This window comes from Schistocerca gregaria, chromosome 7, assembly GCF_023897955.1.
Source record: "Schistocerca gregaria isolate iqSchGreg1 chromosome 7, iqSchGreg1.2, whole genome shotgun sequence".
Lineage (NCBI taxonomy): Eukaryota > Metazoa > Arthropoda > Insecta > Orthoptera > Acrididae > Schistocerca > Schistocerca gregaria.
The window spans coordinates 497,831,089-497,849,663 of record NC_064926.1 but is presented as its reverse complement, the minus strand read 5'-3'; the positions used below and the strand labels follow the sequence as shown (position 1 = coordinate 497,849,663).

At 38.3% G+C, this 18,575-nt stretch overlaps 1 protein-coding gene across 1 annotated transcript in view; it reads right to left on the bottom strand.

The window, feature by feature from the left end:
• The window catches only part of LOC126281183 (alpha-N-acetylgalactosaminidase-like), a 72,391-nt gene that overhangs the window by 38,907 nt on the left and 14,909 nt on the right, over positions 1–18,575 (bottom strand). Inside the window, exons 2-4 of the mRNA XM_049979883.1 lie at positions 16,987–17,146; positions 2,964–3,138; positions 2,285–2,459 (exon numbers count right to left, since the gene is read on the bottom strand). Of these exons, the coding sequence (XP_049835840.1) occupies positions 2,285–2,459; positions 2,964–3,138; positions 16,987–17,144 (508 nt within the window). The 5' untranslated portion in view covers positions 17,145–17,146. The remainder of the gene's footprint in view (positions 1–2,284; positions 2,460–2,963; positions 3,139–16,986; positions 17,147–18,575) is intronic.

Here is an 18,575-nt window from a genome sequence, read left to right as displayed (position 1 = left end):
TTATTGCCAAGAACTTGATTTTCTACTCATATTTTTTCCAAAGGATTTCTTTATGTTGTTCAGTTAAATTTCTATACTTTCACTTTTCGAAACTACCGGTGTATATTTAGGTAGTATTATCTGAAAATTACCATGTGGAGACCTACTTTCTTCCTGTAGTTGGTAAACTTTATACATCTCAGATCCTGTTTTTGTAATGTTAGTTTGAACTTTTCTCCATCTTTTCCAAACTATGAAACTATAGTATAATGTGCACTTTTAATGTAACAGCCTCTAAACACATGGGTATCTCTGATTTTGATGTCATTTGTTTATTAATTATTATGTTATCAGTCAGTAAGTTTAGTGCTCTTGATGATCAGGTAACTTAAACTGTAAATTGTATTCTTATAGTTTACAGTTTGTTTACTTTAGAGCTATCCAAGGCTTTTGACTCTGTAAATCATTCTGTTCTTCTACATAAATTAGGAACTTACAGAGTCAGAGAAGTAGCATTAGATCTGTTAAGATCCCACCTTGCTGACAGCAGACAATGTGTAAAGCTGTATTATACAACTGGGAGACATAACAAACAGTAAAATCATCTTATAGAATTCTTGTGGAGTCCCTCAGGGCCGTTTTTGTTTATTGTGTACATCAATGATATAATAATTCCACAAAATTCAAACCTAGTAAATGATGCTTATGGTACCTCCTTCATAAGTTGGGGCTCTACAAAACAGTTAGCAGTACAAAATAATGAAGTGAACATAGCCTCATCACAGAATATCTCACTGAAAACAAATTGGCACTAAATAAGGCAAGACAATTCTGATGGAGTTTCTGCTAAATTATAGATCAAGACAAGTGGATGGATAACCAGACCTACCAGTTGCAACAATTGATAAACCTAAATTCCTGGGTATTATAGTAGATGAACATCATACATGGAAGGAGCACATCAGCTACACATGTAAAAAAAATCTCCTGTAACACCTACCTGCTAAAGCATCTTTCTAGCATAATAGTGCAACCTGTTTTAAGACAAATCAATTTTGGAATTATACACTCCTACCTGCAATATGGTATTGAGATTTGGGATGGGGCACAAACAGTATATGTGGATAAGGCTTTTAGAGCACAGAAAAGAGCAGTTAGGATAATATGTAATATTAGCAAGTGGCAGTCCTGTAGAGAATATTTCATTAAGTATAACATACTAACAGTATATTCATGGTATGTTCTGAGAACTATACTGTTTGTAAAAGAAAATATGGAACACCCATAAAATGTAGTAATAAAAGAGCAACAGATCATAGTCCATTTTGTGCTGGAAAACATTGCCAAATAATATAAAATTGTTAAAAGGAAACATATTTAAGACAAAATTAAAGAAACTGTTAATTGATTAATGTTTGTACTCCATAAAAGATTTCTAATGTTACTGTGTATAATTTTAATGTTCTTGTGTTTGTAAACTGACTATGTCCATGACTGTTAAGTTATTACAAACAAATAAACCATTTATTTATTATTATTATTATTATTATTATTATTACTTCTTTGTGTTTGTTTCAGGTGTTAGCAGCAATCACTGAGCATGCTACGAGTATTTTTCAAAAACAATCTAATGTGGAATTACCACCTACAACTAATTGTAGGAAAAATATATGCCTGGCTGAGATTCATTGGAAAAATCATAATGAAATTTAATTTACCTACAAATGAAATGGTGAATAAACCATTGGTTTGTTCATTCCTCGCACACTGCTGATCAGTCCGGAGTCTTTACTGGCATGATTAATAGATGTGATATGTAAGATACAAAAAAGAATTACATATTTTGTCATGGGTTCATTTAGAGGACAAAAGAGTGTAATGGGGATACTCTTCAGATTACAGAGGCAGATACTGCAGCAATGACTTAGTGTTTCATGGATAGTTTTGTCAAAAATACATTCATGTCAATCCACGTTGTATGAGTGTTTTGGTCAATTTTTGTACCACTTGCTGCTACTAGCAAAAATGTATTATATTATCTGTTTGTTCTTCAGCTCCAGACAAACAATGAATTAACATGAAATATTATGATTCATGTCATGATGATGTCAAGATAGTTCTTGTTACTTCAGATTTACTGTTAAGAAATTTATATATTTGAACAACATTGTTTATAGTTCTTGTTTCTCATGTTCTAAGTACAAAATTTCACAAATTTTAAAATAATGCAATAATATTGTACACAAAAAATATGAAGCTATTTTTAACAGCTTAAAAATGAAGGAAGTGCATAAAGTTCTTATACCTTCATTCATATCTTTTGTGTCCGCATAACAACCATCTAGTTTCACATAGTCTACTTCCCAGTCAGCAAATGTCTGAGCATCTGTTTCCAGGTGTCCCAGAATACCAGGATATCCAGCACAGGTATTTGTCCCATAGTCTTCATATATTCCAAATTTTAGACCCTTTGAGTGGACCTTTAAAGATACATATGATTGATATTTAATACACAGTTGTTTGTTTAGTCTTTAAGCAAATGAAAAGGGATATGGAAAAAATGGTACAATAATAGACATTCCAGAGCAAACAATAAACAAAAGTGGGGAAAGGCTGTAGCCTTAATTAATTCTATGTGTGGCACAAAGAAATATGTAACAGGACAAATGTGTAAATAGATTTCAAGCTATCACTCTTTTTTACCACAATCATACTCCTACAGACATCCAAATGGGTCTATCCATAGCTGGAACAACACTGACTGGTTATAAATCTGTGCCACAGTGGGAGGATGCATTTGGTGTGTAATTTCAGTAGAAAAAGAGTGATAGCTTCAAAGGTATCCCTGTGCTGTTATTTGTTACTATGAACCATGCATGCACTCCGCAACAGGCAAGTTGTTGCCTTTTATCATTTCTGTTTATAGAGACATAAAATTACTCTCTAGGAGAATATGTAACTTGTTACCAAGATATTCAACTCACATAATCAGCCAATGCTTTAATACCACTTGGAAAACGATCTGGATCAGGCTGGAGGCGACCATTTGCATCTCGTGATGATGCCAGCCAACAGTCATCAATAATGACATACTCATAACCAACATCAGCATATCCTTCAGAAACCATCAGGTCTGCTGTTCTCTTGAACAACTGCTCACTGAAACATGATTTTACCCAGTCTACTTATTTACACATAAAAAGAGCATTCCCCTTTCAGCTTATTTGTATATAAGAAAAAACAGAGAAATATATAAAATGTCAAATCCTTTAATTGCCTTTGAAGATTTCACTTTCAGTGGGTCTTTTTGAATAAATAACTAGGTAAATGGCAATATCTTCAAGAAATTAATTCATGATAGATACACTCCATGAATTATGGTTATACTATACAGATCATTGTCTATTCATAGTTGATTAGTATGAAAAATGTAGGCTATTTGTCACACAACTCTGGAATCCTCGAGCAGAGTAAAATCCTTTACTTTTTATCTACTAACACATTTATTTAACAGTTCAACAACAATACAAATTCCTTGTTGGAACAAAACCTAAAATAAGAAAAAGGCAACCACTCACCTATATCAGACTGAAGTTTGCAACATAGAAACACATAACAACAAACTGTTTCAAACTCTTGCTCTTCTTGTAGCAAATGCCCATCTATTCACAGAAACAACCACACAGACAACACTCTTGAAGCTGAGGCAGGACTAATTATTAATTGCTGATTATTAAAAGCAGTTGCCTGGGATAATGGAGGTGAGGAGGAGATAGGGAAGGATGAACGAGGCAAGGAATGAGTAACAAAATTGAGCGGGGCATGTCTTTTGACAGACAACTCAGAGACTGCACAACAAGACGAAAGCACTTCAGAGGGTAAGGTACACAAGAGATACAGAGAGAGAGAGAGAGAGAGAGAGAGAGAGAGAGTGAGAGAGAGAGAGAGAGACTGCCCGCATGGGAGGAGATGGAAGTGAAGTAGTGGGACAAGGCAGTACACAATGTGGATGGGAAGGAGTGGGTGTGGACAGAAGATAAGGGAAAAGGGAAAATGATAGGTGAGGCAGTGGAAAACAGGTTAGTGGAAGCTTGGAAGCTGGATCAGGGGGATTGCTAGAACACGGGATATGCTGGACAGACAATTTCCGCCTGCGTAGTTCACACAAAATAATGCTAGAAGGGAGAACCCAAATGACACCGCTGTTGATGTTATTTCTGTTGTATGCAGTATGTTCAGCAACTGGATGATCACGTTTACAGTCTGCCACAGTTTGGTGGTGGCCATTCATGCAAGTAGACAGTTGGTTATTTGTCATGCCCACATAGAATTCTGTGCAGTAATTGCACCATATCTAATAAATAACATAGCTGTTTTGACACATGAACCTGCATTTTATTGGGTAGGAAATGTTGCGCCTCAATTGTGGTAGGAGAGGTGGATGGGTGTAAGGGGCAGTTTTGTACCTTTGTTGAGCACATGGAAATTACCTATGGGGCATAGAATTGGGACCAGAATTGGAATAGGGATGGAAGAGGATATTCTCAAGGGTGGGTGGTGGAATGCTACTTTTGGTGTAGTGTGGGTAGGATGTTCCTCATCCCAGAGCATAACCAGAGCCTTTATAGACAGATGCTCTGGGCCTAAGATGTGGATGAGTATTTTCAGCAACAGGGTGTGTGATTGTAATAATCATACTGTAATGTGATGTACGATGATAATGTGTAGTGACCTATAGACTGTCACACACTTACTTTCTACATCTACAGCTATACTCTAAAAACCACCATGAAGTGCATGGAGAGGATACATTCCATAGTACCAGTTCATAGGTGTTCTTCCCATTCCATTCACATTTGGTGTGCATGAACAATGATTGGTTAAATGCCTCTGTCCATGCTGTAATTATTCAAATCTTGTCCTCACGATGCCTACATGGGCAATACATAGAGGGTTGTAGCATATTCCTAGAGTCATCATATAATGTAGGGTCTTGAAACTTTGTAAGCAGGGTTTCCCAAGATAATTTACACCCGTTTTTAAGAGTCTGCTGGTTCAGTTTCTTCATCATCTTTGTGAAACTCTCCCACAGATCAGACAAAAATGTGACCATTCATGGTGTTCTTCTCTGTATACATTCAGTATCTCATGTTAATCCTATCTGATATAGGTTCCATACACTTGAGCAATATTTTAGGATGGGCTGCATGAGGTTTCATTATTTCTATGTTTTTTTTAATGAAATCTCATTTGTAGACTGATTGCATTTCCCCAGTATTCTATTGATAAACTGATGTCTACAACCCCTTACCCATAACTGAGCCTATATGCACATCCTATTTCATATCCTTACAAAGTGTCACACTCAGGTTTGTTTGTATGAGTTAACTGATTCCAACTTTCTCACTGATATTGTAATCAAGGAATTCTATGTTTTTTTGTTTTGTGAAGTGCACAATAATACATTTATGAACATTTAAAGTAAGTTGCTAATCTTTGTATAACTTAGAAGTCTGAATATTTATGCACCTTCTTTCAGAGAATACTTCATTGTAGATAACTGCATCATCTGCAAAAAGTCAGTTATTATCAATATTGTCCACAAGATCATTAATATACAGCATGAGCAGTAAGGGTTCCACCACACTTGCGTGGGGCACACTCAAAGTTACTTCTACATCTGTCAATGACTCCTTGCGAGTAACTTGCTGCACCATCCCTACAAAAAAATCATCAATTCACTCACAAATTATGCTTGATACCCCAAATTATTATACTTTTGATAATAATTGTGGATGTGGTACTGAGTCAAATGCTTTTTGTAAATGAAGAAATAATGCATCTACCTGACTGCCTTGAACCAAAGCTTTCAGTATGCCATTTGAGAAAAGTGTGAAGTGGATTTCACATGATCATTGTTCTCAGAATTCAGTCTGGTTGGCATGGAGGTGGTCATTATGTCAGAGGACCTCATTATGTTTGACTTCAGAATGTGTTTTAAGATTCTGCAACAAACTGATGCAAAGGATTTTGGATGGTAGTTTGTGGATCACTCCTACTGCCCTTCTTTTTAGTGGGTGTGACATGTGCTTTCTTCCAGGTACTGGTAGAGTTTTATGATTGTGAGATCTGTGATGGACTATAGTTAAAAGAGGGGCTAACTCAGCCACAAATTTTGCATAGAATATGATGGAGATACTATCTATCTCTGGAGATTTTTTAAATTTTACTGACTTCAGCTGTTTCTCAATAACATTCTCAATAACACTAGCACTAACACTTATTTCACTCATCTTCTCATTCATATGAGGCTTAAATTGTTGCAATTCACCTGGATTTTTGTTTGTAAAGGAACATTTGAAAATGGAGTTACACATTCCTGCATTTGCTTTGTAGCCCTCAATCTCAGTTCCTGTCTCATCAGTGGATGGCTGGATGTTAACTTTGGTGGCACAGCCTTTACATGCAACCAGACTTTTTTTTGGGTATTGTGAAAGATAATTTGACAATATTCTGCTGTGGCACTCAATGATGGCTTTGTGCATTGCTCTCTTAACAGCCAAACACATTTCATTCAGCATCTCTTTATCGATCACCCCATTATGAACTGTCCTACTGGGTATGTATCTATCCAGTGTATTGTTTTAAACTTGATCCATAGTTCCTCTACATGCCCATGTCCTGTGCCAAAAGTTTCAAGTTGTTCCTTGAGAAATGACACTACTGCTTTTGTATCTAATTTATTGCATATACATATATTTCTATTTGTTTTAGTTGCCCTTTGTACTTTGGTAATCATTGTTATCAAACCCATCTCATGCACTTCCTATGCATACTACATATGTTTCATCAATCATGTATATTCCAATTCTTTCTACATGTATCTAATATTTACTAAATTTGTGTGCATTATTGATTGCTATTTTCAGTATCATTGTTCATTTGCAGCCGATTGGTAAGTGAAGTCCTGTGACTACTGTTGATTATATATTCTGGGTAAAATCAGACACGTTTAGTATCAATTATGTGGTGTCATGGATGCTAAATAAATATAAATCCATAAATCAGTATGGGTCCACCAATGCTCTGTATTAGATTGGCTACAGTGGAAGAGTCCCCTGTCAATGATTTTATTATTGTGGTTTTCCAGGCTTTCTCAGTGTAGTTCAGTGGTTACAAGTTTTTGGATTTGCAGCTAAGTTGTCAATATATTTGCAAAATGTTCTGACAATTTCCCCTAATTGTCTTCTTCAGATTGCAGTGTGGACTTAAGCCAGGCTATGAATTGAACATGTTATGTTGCCCAAGCAATTATTTTCTGCTGCCATCAATGAACATGAGGGGGAAGTTCTGGTTGGTTACACCAAACCACACTCATTTTGCAATAGTACATTTATTCACCTAAACACATGCAAGACTAACAAAGAACTGACATGGCAGAACCGCCCAAAGACAATGCTCAGAGTCCACAGATGAACGCATATTGATGCTGGTGGTGACCTCATCGGAGCCACAAATATAACAGTCTCACAGAAATGAACATGACAATCTGTAAATAATGTAGAGAAAAAGACAGCTGAGCTGTAAACCCAAAAACTAGTTATTATTGAAGGAGAACTTCAAGGTGTGTAGGAGCTCAAACATACTTTTATTCAACTTGTACCTTCACCAGCAGTATGCTTTGTATAATTATCAACATAATAGTGATGGCTGTAAGAGACCTTCTCAGAAGGAAAAAAAGCGGAGGTAGTTTTGAGTTCAGTGAAGATGATAAGGAAGGATAGAATAACACCCCACTGATGGAATGTATTCTTTGAGATAAAACATTAGACAAAGTTCATTGATCTAAAAGATGACTTTCAAAAATATGTTCATTTTTTTTATCTAAAAAAAGTCATATTGCTCTTCCAGAACACTGAAGACAGTGTACTGTACACAGTTCTCTTGTTATCCAGTGCACTTACCAAGATAAATGTCAAATGCCCTGCAGGCATTTCAGTCAACAACTCAGTGCCCCCATTATGGATACATGGGTTGCGGGAGATGACAAGAAGACCTTTGACCCTGTTTGTGATACTGGCAACATCCAGTAACCAGTTGTGGTAAGATGTGGAAATAGAGTGACCTAAGAGGTCATCTGACAACTACATGATAGACTTTTTGCACAACTGCAGGACTGCAATGCAGCTAGAGGAAGCTATACACAGTTCTGAATTTGCTATCCAAGATAGTCAGTCACATTTCATCTGTGTGCAACCATTACTTCAAGATGTACTGTGACCATTTGTTTAGAGTGTTTATTTGTCAAATTGCACTACCAGTATGATATTAAAAACAAATGCTAGTTAAAAAGTTTAGTAGTAAAAGTAAAGACAAGAATTAAAGGATCTGTGAAAAAAATTGTGCAAGACATATATACTGAAGAGCCAAAGAAACTGGTACACCTGCCTAATATCTTGTAGGGCTCCTGCAAAAACACAGAAGTGCTACATGATGTGACATGGACTCGACTAATGTCCAAAGTAGTGCTGGAGGGAAATGACGCCATGAATCCTGCAGAGCTGTCCATAAACCCATAAGAGTATGAGGGGTGGAGATATCTTCTGAAAAGCATGTTTCAAGGCACATTTCAAGGCAAGTCTGTAGCAATTCTGGACATGTGGGATGTTGAATTGCCCTGCTGTAATTGCCCAAGTCTGTCGGAATGCACAATGGACATGCATGGGTGCATGTGATCAGACAGGATGCTTACGTACTGTCATCTGTCAGTCATATATAGATGTATCAGGGGTCCCATATCACTTCAGCTCCACATGCTCCACACCATTACAGAGCATCCATCAATTTCAGCAGTCCCCTGCTGAAATGCAGGGTCCATGGATTCATGAGGTTGTTTCCATAGCTGCACACATCCATCTGCTTGATACAATTTGAAATGAGACTTGCCCAACCAAGCACCATGTTTCCAGTCATCAACAGCACAATGTCAGTGTTGGCGGGTCCAGGGGAGGTGTAAAGCTATGTGTCATGCAGTCATCAAGCATACATGAGTGGGCCTTTGGCTCTAAAAGCCCATGTTGATGATGCTTCATGGAATGGTTAGCATGCTGACACATGTTGATGACCCACCACTGAAATCTGCAGCAATTTGTGGAAGGGTTGCACTCCTGTCACGATGAATGATTTTCTTCAGTTGTTCTGCAGGACCTTTTTCCAGCAGCACCAATATAATTTTAGATCTGATGTTTTACTGGATTCCTGATATTGATAGTACACTTGTAAAGTGCTCATACAGGAAAATCCCATTTCATTGCTACCTTGGAGATGCTGGGTTCTATTCCTCATGTGCTGACTATAAGATCATTTTCAAACTCATTTAAATCTTGATAACCTGCCATTGTAGTAGCAGTAACTCAGTAACTGATCCAACAACTGTACCAGACACTTGTTGTCTTATATAGTCATTGCTGACCCCAACACTATATTCTGCCTGTCTACATATCTCTGTATTTGTAAATAAAATAGAAAGAAACTTCCACAAGGGGAAAAATTTATTAAAAACAAAGATTCCAAGACTTACCAAGCGGGAAACTGCCGGCAGACAGGCACAATGAACAAAACACACAAACACACACACATAATTACTAGCTTTTGCAACCGATGGTTGCTTCTTCAGGACAGAGGGAAGGAGAGGGAAATCGAAAGGATGTGGGTTTTAAGGGAGAGGGTAAGGAGTCATTCCAATCCCGGGAGCGGAAAGACTTCCCTTAGGGGGAATAAAGGACAGCAGACATGTCTGCTTGTGTCTGTGTATGTGCGGATGGATATGTGTGTGTGTGCGAGTGTACACCTGTCCTTTTTTCCCCCTAAGGGAAGTCTTTCCATTCCCGGGATTGGAATGACTCCTTACCCTCTCCCTTAAAACCCACATCCTTTCGTCTTTCCCTCTCCTTCCCTCTTTCCTGAAGAAGCAACCATCAGTTGCGAAAGCTAGTAATTCTGTGTGTGTGTTTGTGTGTTTGTTCATTGTGCCTGTCTGCCGGCACTTTCCTGCTTGGTAAGTCTTGGAATCTTTGTTTTTAATATATCTCTGTATTTGAATAAACATGCCTATACCAGTTTCTTTGTTGCTTCAGTGTAGTTACCTGTTCAACACAGTATTATTTTTGGTCATGTATGTTGATTATTTCTTTAGTAACTTAATTACCATTGAAGATAATTTCATATGACATCCTAAGTAAATGTATCTAAAATAAGCTGATATTTTTGTCTTCAAATCAACACAATTACAGTTACTACTAAATGCACAGAAGGGTGACAGGAAAGTATGTGACAACTGTTGAGGGATCACACTCATATCCCAAGTAGCAAAAATAATGGAGAGGATGCTGGAAAGATGAGAGAGAGAAAATGTGAAAGGGTAGTTAGAAGAGGAACAATATGGCTTTTGTCATGGTAGATCAACAGTGGATCCAATCTTTAGCATGAGACAGTTGATGGATAGACATTGAGAGAATGGGAAAAATCTGGTGGTGACATTTCTTGACCTAGTGAAAGCATATGACAGTATTCCCAGGGAAAAGGTATGGGCAGCAACCTTGAAGAGAAAGGGAGTTGGAAAGCAAACACTTGAAGTCATCCAGGCAATGTATGAAAAAAGCTGTAGCTGTGTGCAGACACCAGTTGGAAGAACTGAATGGTTTAACAATGTTATTGGACTAAGATAAGGAAGTGTGATATCAGCACTACTATTTATAATGGTGATGGATGAAATAGTCAAACAGACGAAGGAAGCCCATAAAGGAAGGGAGATGAAGCTGTTACTATTTGCTGATGATATTGTGGTGTGGAGAACAAGCAGTAAGGAGGTACAAAAACAGACAGATATCCTAAATGACAAGTTCGAGAAATATGGAATGAAATTTAGTGTGGAGAAAAACAAGACCATGGTGGTAACCAGAGGGGATAGAGAGGGCAAGGGACCAATTCATATTAAGGGAGGGGATATTGAAATAGTGGACAACTTTAAATATTTGGGAAATGTATTAATGGGGAATGCTTGTTTGGAGACAGAAATTAGCAAAAGAATATAACAGAGTAGTACATTTTACCAGTGTGTGAGGGGCTTGGTGTGGGGAAGGGAAGTGCCAATGAAGTGCAAGCTGGTGCTATACAAGACTTACCTCACACCCATACTAACCTACAGCTCAGAGACTTGGACTATGACTGGAGGGGAGAAGAGTAGGATAAAATACACTGAAATGAAGTTTCTGAGAAGTACACTAGGAAAGACGTGGAAAGACAGAGCGAAAAATGAAGATGTTAGGAAGGAAGTTGGAGTGGAGAAGTTGACTGAGAAAATTGAAAAGAATAGATTAATATGGTTTGGGCATGTGAAGAGGATGGGAGAGGGAAGAATACCAAGAAGAATGATGGGGTTCAAGATTGAGGGCAAGAGGCCAGGAGGAATACTGAGAACAAGATGGATTGATACAACAGAGATGAGTTTAAGGAGGAGAAACCTGCTATGGAACCAAATTATGGAAGAAGAATGGTGGAAAGACTGAGTAAAGTGGCAAAGTGCCATTGATGCCCCAACCTGACCAGATGGTGGATAGAGGGGAAACGATGATGATGATGATGATGATGACTAAATGCACAGCAAAGAAAATTGAGCTGCTTGATTATGAAAAGGATAGATTGCTTCTCACTGTAATGATGACACATTTAGTTATAGACAGGCACAGCAAAAGACTGTTGCCCATTGAGCTTTTGGCCAAAGCCTTTTCCAGAAAAGAAAAGACACATACATTCACTCAGGTAGGCACACCTCAGGCACACATGATCACTACTTCCATATTGGTGCTTTCATTCAATGTAAGAGTTGTATTCTGGCTGGAGTGGCTGGAGATAGCAGTAATGTGTGCACAAGGTGTGTCTCCTTGTGTGAATGAGAGTGTGTTTTCTTTTCTGAAGTAGGCTGAGGGTGAAAGCACAATGTTCAACAGTCTTTTTGTTGTGCCTGTCTGCAGCTCAGTGTGTCATCTTTATGGTTAGTAGCAATCTATTCTTTTCATAATGTTCTTGATATTTCAATCTGGACATCCCATTGTTTGAGCTACTTGACTAGTTTACATATGTCTTCAAAGGGAAAATTGACATGAGAAACTATAAATTTGTGAGATGAAATTGTTGGCCAGTACCCCATCAAGAGTCAAAATATTTAGTACTGACAGGCAGTGCAGTGCCTGAGAGAGAAGACAGCAGCAAGAACAGTTGAGTCAACTAGTAACTTATAGCAGACTGGAATGAGGTGGACACAACCAGTGCTGATTTGTAGCTGGTAAACAATACTGCATCGTTAACAGAGCAGGCACACACCAGAAATATCAAAGGGAGAAAGTAACCACTGTGTCTCAAATCCAGAACATGCACGATGTTAAGGGACTAATGATACACAATGTGGGAACTGCCAGTAATGTCTGTCAGTATAGCCCAATACTAAGGGATGCAGCTGTGAAGTGTCTCTGCACAGGGGATCCATTTGTTCTACAAAAGCTGCAAAGCTCAATGGAGTCACCATTACAAACAGCTTGCTCAAGCATGGCTGGGATGCTGGTTCCACTTGTGGCAGGGAGCATTGTGAATGCATATATAAGGCCACTGAAATTCAACTGCATGGATTCAGTAATGCACAAGACAGTAAGTTCAGAAGGACTTGATGTCCACTGAGCCTCAGGTCCAGACTTAGAATTTGCTATCACTTTTCTGCTCAATACTTAGCCTCATGTACCTCATTCATGGGAACTTCAACTTTGTACTGAGTTAACTCTTGTGCCTTCAAGAATTCACTAAGGCAAAAATGAAAGGTAATCAACTGAAGTTTGCATTGTTGTACACAATGATCTTGTCAATGTTTCAGTTCTAAATATCCCAATAGAGAGTGATTCTCAAGAAGAAATGAACAATAAAAATGTAATGCTCTCTACAAATGACAAGCTATAAGTTGTGTAATACATCTAAAGTTACCAACATGTGAGGCACGTAAACAAATGTATGCATCCATTTTATTTCCAAATTTACTACAAAACTAGAATTTTTAGACACATCATAAATGAACAACGTGGAATGACTATCTCAGTGACACATGTCTCACCTCTGTACTGTATGCAAACTAATGTAAAATATTTCACAATAATTGCTCATTTCACAAAATAAATAATTTTGTACTAAAAGTTTCTTTATAGCCTAACATGTAACAACATTCTTGCAGCAATAAAATAAACATATAAACCCACTGAAGATACCACAGAAAGTGCACAAACATGTCTGGGTGAAAACAAAAGTACAAATAGTGTCTTGCATTAGGCAGAATTCCTCTCCGATATTGTTGTTCATATTCCCTTCCCTTCCCCATCTTTGACCTCCTACACACACACACACACACACTCTCTCTCTCTCTCTGACAAAACCCCTTCTCCAATCCCCCACCCCTTCTTCATCTTTGTCTCCTGTGGTCCCCACAACAAATGGGTCCCATTTACCCAGTGTGAGTGACCTGACCTTCCTTTCCAACCTATTCGCTCTCCTCCCTTACAAAGAAACAATTAAAGCTGGAAGCTAGGGTAATACGTATTTTCACTTGTGCCTACTGGCAGTAACAAATAGTTTATCTTCTGAAAATAAGTAATAGCCATAAATTCAGAGTTTTATTTTTGTATTCACTACATTTTAATTTCTAACCTGGTTGGACATAAAAAATAGCAAACATAGTGTTTCACTTGCTGTATGATCCTGCATCTTTGAAGGAATAGGAAGCAACTGATTTTGGAATTGAGTAATGATTTTCACAGCACAGATGTAGGAAGCCATTTGTTCTGCTATACAAATCACCCAGATCTACTACCGACAACAGTGCTTCCAGATGCTGTAGATGGGAATTGGCTATACAACAGATATTATGTTCTTAATATTCACCAGCTCTTAATTTATATTTATCTATGCATACTTGTCTCTTTCTTCTTTTCCATTTTCTCACTTACATTCTTCACTAAGTGCCTCTCTGTCTGTTTATAAATGTTAGCTTATTTCCTTTCAGTTTATTTTCTCTGCTCTTTCTAATGCCACTTTCTAATCTTCCTTCTCCCTCTCTGTTTCTTGCTTGTCTGTCTTTTGTTATCCATTCACTCAATTTCATTTTATCAATCCTTTACCCCTCTCTTTTTTTCTCCTCCACAATCCTTTTTACGTTGTTATCTCTCTTCTTTTACTTACATCTGTAGTTTATATTCTTGCCCTTCTTTTGAAATATTTGTTTTCTCTTTACTTTCTCCATGTTCAGTCATCACAGTTTTTATTTCTGAATCTGGCCAATGTGGACCTTTTATTATTTGTTTTTTCTTTTTTACATCAACTTACGTTCTTAACTTTTAACATTTGTAATACACTCCTGGAAATTGAAATAAGAACACCGTGAATTAATTGTCCCAGGAAGGGGAAACTTTATTGACACATTCCTGGGGTCAGATATGTCGCATGATCACACTGACAGAACCACAGGCACATAGACACAGGCAACAGAGCATGCACAATGTCGGCACTAGTACAGTGTATATCCACCTTTCGCAGCAATGCAGGCTGCTATTCTCCCATGGAGACGATCGTAGAGATGCTGGATGTAGTCCTGTGGAACAGCTTGCCATGCCATTTCCACCTGGCACCTCAGTTGGACCAGCGTTCATGCTGGACATGCAGACCGCGTGAGACAAAGCTTCATCCAGTCCCAAACATGCTCAATGGGGGATAGATCCGGAGATCTTGCTGGCCAGGGTAGTTGACTTACACCTTCTAGAGCACGTTGGGTGGCACGGGATACAAGCAGACGTGCATTGTCCTGTTGGAACAACAAGCTCCCTTGCCGGTCTAGGAATGGTAGAACGATGGGTTCGATGATGGTTTGGATGTACCGTGCACTATTCAGTGTCCCCTCGACGATCACCAGAGGTGTACGGTCAGTGTAGGAGATCGCTCCCCACACCATGATGCCGGGTGTTAGCCCTGTATGCCTCGGTCGTATGCAGTCCTGATTGTGGCGCTCACCTGCACGGCGCCAAACACACATACGACTATCATTGGCACCAAGGCAGAAGCGACTCTCATCACTGAAGACGACACGTCTCCATTCGTCCCTCCATTCACGCCTGTCGCGACACCACTGGAGGCGGGCTGCACGATGTTGGGGAGTGAGCGGAAGACGGCCTAACGGTGTGTGGGACCATAGCCCAGCTTCATGGAGATGGTTGCGAATGGTCCTCGCCGATACCCCAGGAGCAACAGTGTCCCTAATTTGCTGGGAATTGGCGGTGCGGTCCCCTACGGCACTGCGTAGTATTCTACGGTCTTGGCGTGCATCCGTGCGTCGCTGCGGTCCGGTCTCAGGTTGACGGGCACGTGCACCTTCCGCCGACCACTGGCGACAACATCGATGTACTGTGGAGACCTCACGCCCCACGTGTTGAGCAATTCGGCGGTACGTCCACCCGGCCTCCCGCATGCCCACTATACGCCCTCGCTCAAAGTCCATCAACTGCACATACGGTTCACTTCCATGCTGTTGCGGCATGCTACCAGTGTTAAAGACTGCGATGGAGCTCCGTATGCCACGTCAAACTGGCTGACACTGACGGTGGCAGTGCACAAATGCTGCGCAGCTAGCGCCATTCGACGGCCAACATCGTGGTTCCTGGTGTGTCCGCTGTGCCGTGCGTGTGATCATTGCTTGTACAGCCCTCTTGCAGTGTCCGGAGCAAGTATGGTGGGTCTGACACACCGGTGTCAATGTGTTCTTTTTTCCATTTCCAGGAGTGTATATTACTAGCAGTGCTTTATAATTTAAAACTGGACTTTTTGACCTCTTCTTTATTCCTCTGGACAATGTAACTTCTCCTCCTGTGTCTGCAGTGATTTCTCTCTCTTCAGCATAACTCTTTTCTTTTTCTTTTTAAATACTGACAAATTAATTTATAAAATTTTAAAAACTTAAGAATAACAATACTTTTTTTTAAATTTGTGGGACTTGTCAATGCACATCAGTTTGTTCTGTTTTATTTGCTTACAAATAAGAGGTGCTCCTCTCATAAATATTTTTGGCAATCTTTTTATTATCATTTTGAGGCAAAGTCAACATTATTCAGTTTAAAACAGTTAACAATAAACTGTCGGTCCTCCAAATAATTTTTAATGGAAAATCATTAACTCAAAATCACTGTTTAAAATCTCCCAGTGTATAGATTAAATGTAATAGTAATGAGTTCGGCACACTGCACTCCTGGCTGTTGTCGACATTCTGAACTTGGTGCCACTATCTCTTAATCTGGTAGCTCCTCATTTGGCATCTCAATGCTAAGTACAGCCAGGTCCAGTCCTCCCAAGGAAAAATTTCTTGCAGTACAGGGAATTGAACCCATGTCCCCAGTATGAGGGTCTGTCACGCTGAGCAGACAGCTATGGATGTGGACTGATAATACGATTAGAGAACTTAATTTCAGTGACATGGTACATACATGTCAGTGTAACATTTTTTGATAATGAAAAGAAAAGTCAGATGACACATACCTATTACATCCTTATCTACTACTGAGGTGCAGTTTGGTATTGTAGTACAGAAAGATTTAATGAGTGTAAAAAAGGGATTGTGTAAATAGCCATAAACAGCAACTGAATAATACAACTGCAAAAAGTAAGAATTATTTTCAGACAATAACAAAATTTTCAAAAATAAAAATTATTTTCAAACAACAGCTTTTAAAGTTTTTGAACACCTTTTTGATTTGCAAAAATTTTAAAATACAAATAAAGTTGTGCTGTGTAGTCTGTCATTAACATGAGCTGATAGTAGCTGTAACATGCAAAACCGGTTTAAACACCTTTGTATTTGTGTTCTCCTTCCACTGTGACATATAAAAAACAAAAAGATATTAAGTTAATAATTAGTCAACATGTACTTACCTAATACATTCATCAGGATAGTTTGTACAGTCAATAACACAGCGAAATCTTTGCCATGCTAACCATCCCATTGGAGGTGTCAATGCCAAGCCATTATCCAAGGCGATTGAAGTTTCAGCCAGAATTAAAGAAAGAAGCAGCAATTCTATTCCTGCCATATCTGGAAAGAGTAAGACCAAATCAACTACCTGTTATTTGTAAAGTGTCGGGTTTATAACGATATCCAAATGTTATCAATTGTTTCTTCTCTGTATTATCTGTTTGATAATAATTTAATGTATTTAATGTAAAGATAATGGGTACTTGGAGAAGGTGCCCCCTTAAGAAGATAATACATAACAGAAATGTGAAGAGTTGTTTTCAAGTCTCTTTCACCTGCCCTCAGTTGAGGCCTTGAAAGCAACTGGTATCTGCTTTCTTTGCTAGTGTAGTATTATCAAACCTTCTCTCTTGATATAATCTCTTGATAAAGTTTTAATGCTTCTTAATTGAGGTGAATGGTCGTTTGAAGAGTGGTTCTTGAGAGGGCTGACTTTCCTAACTGATATGAGCACTATCAAGAGCTGGCTACAAAAACACTTTCAAATGCCCTAAATTGTGGCCTGTACAGGGTGATGTTATCTGTACTCCTTTCTTTTGTTTGCTGTCAACTACAGTTAAGTATTTAGTTCAACATTTATCAGGAACAAGTATAAGTAGATTTCTATGCGTTATGAAATCCTAGTTTTATGAGGCAAGCATTATATTATTTTAAATTTATCCACTGGATTTACATTAATGCAAACAATTACTTATTTCACTTCATTATCTTACAAAGAGGAGTAAAGTATTAGCTCGGTCTGTCTATTTTACAGACAGCAAGAAGCAATTACTGATTTCACTCCATTATCTTACAAAGAGGAGTAAAGTATTAGCTCGGTCTGTCTATTTTACAGACAGCAAGAAGCATTGCCACATCAATTTGGATCCTTAAAAATTCTAAAATTTTGTTTTTGTTTTCATTATGAGAATATTTAAACTAAATATTTTCATGCACTGGTGATTCCTAAAAACAAGTGCTGTACAAAGTAAATGGCATCTCCACAGACAGTTCACTGTTTTATATCTGTATCAATATCTCTCATCATGCCTATATATTCTTTATATCACAAAAAATGAAGAACTTACAGTACCTATACATATGTTAGATCCCTGTGGTTTCATGTTGTAGGATCTACAAAGAGATTAATTTTTTTTAATTGTACAGGAAATCTCTTAAATCATCACTGTTTCATGCCTAATATGCCAAACAATGGAAAGTCAGTGTTCCCTGCTGAGTGGCACAGGGACAAACAGTGAGTGCTCCATGGATTTATATACAAACTAGGAGAGTCTCCAAGGTCCTATTTTGTTCCATAATTCAGAATTTAGAGGCACTGACTTCAGTATTCTGCAATATCAGTATTTGTGTTCTCATTTGTATAATCTGTGGTATGAGGTCCATTTCAGACACATGTGTCCTTTTTGGGATTGCAATTTTCATTAATGTTGAAATATTTATATGAAGTAGTTTTTATAAAAACTGTCACATTTATGTACATATAATACTA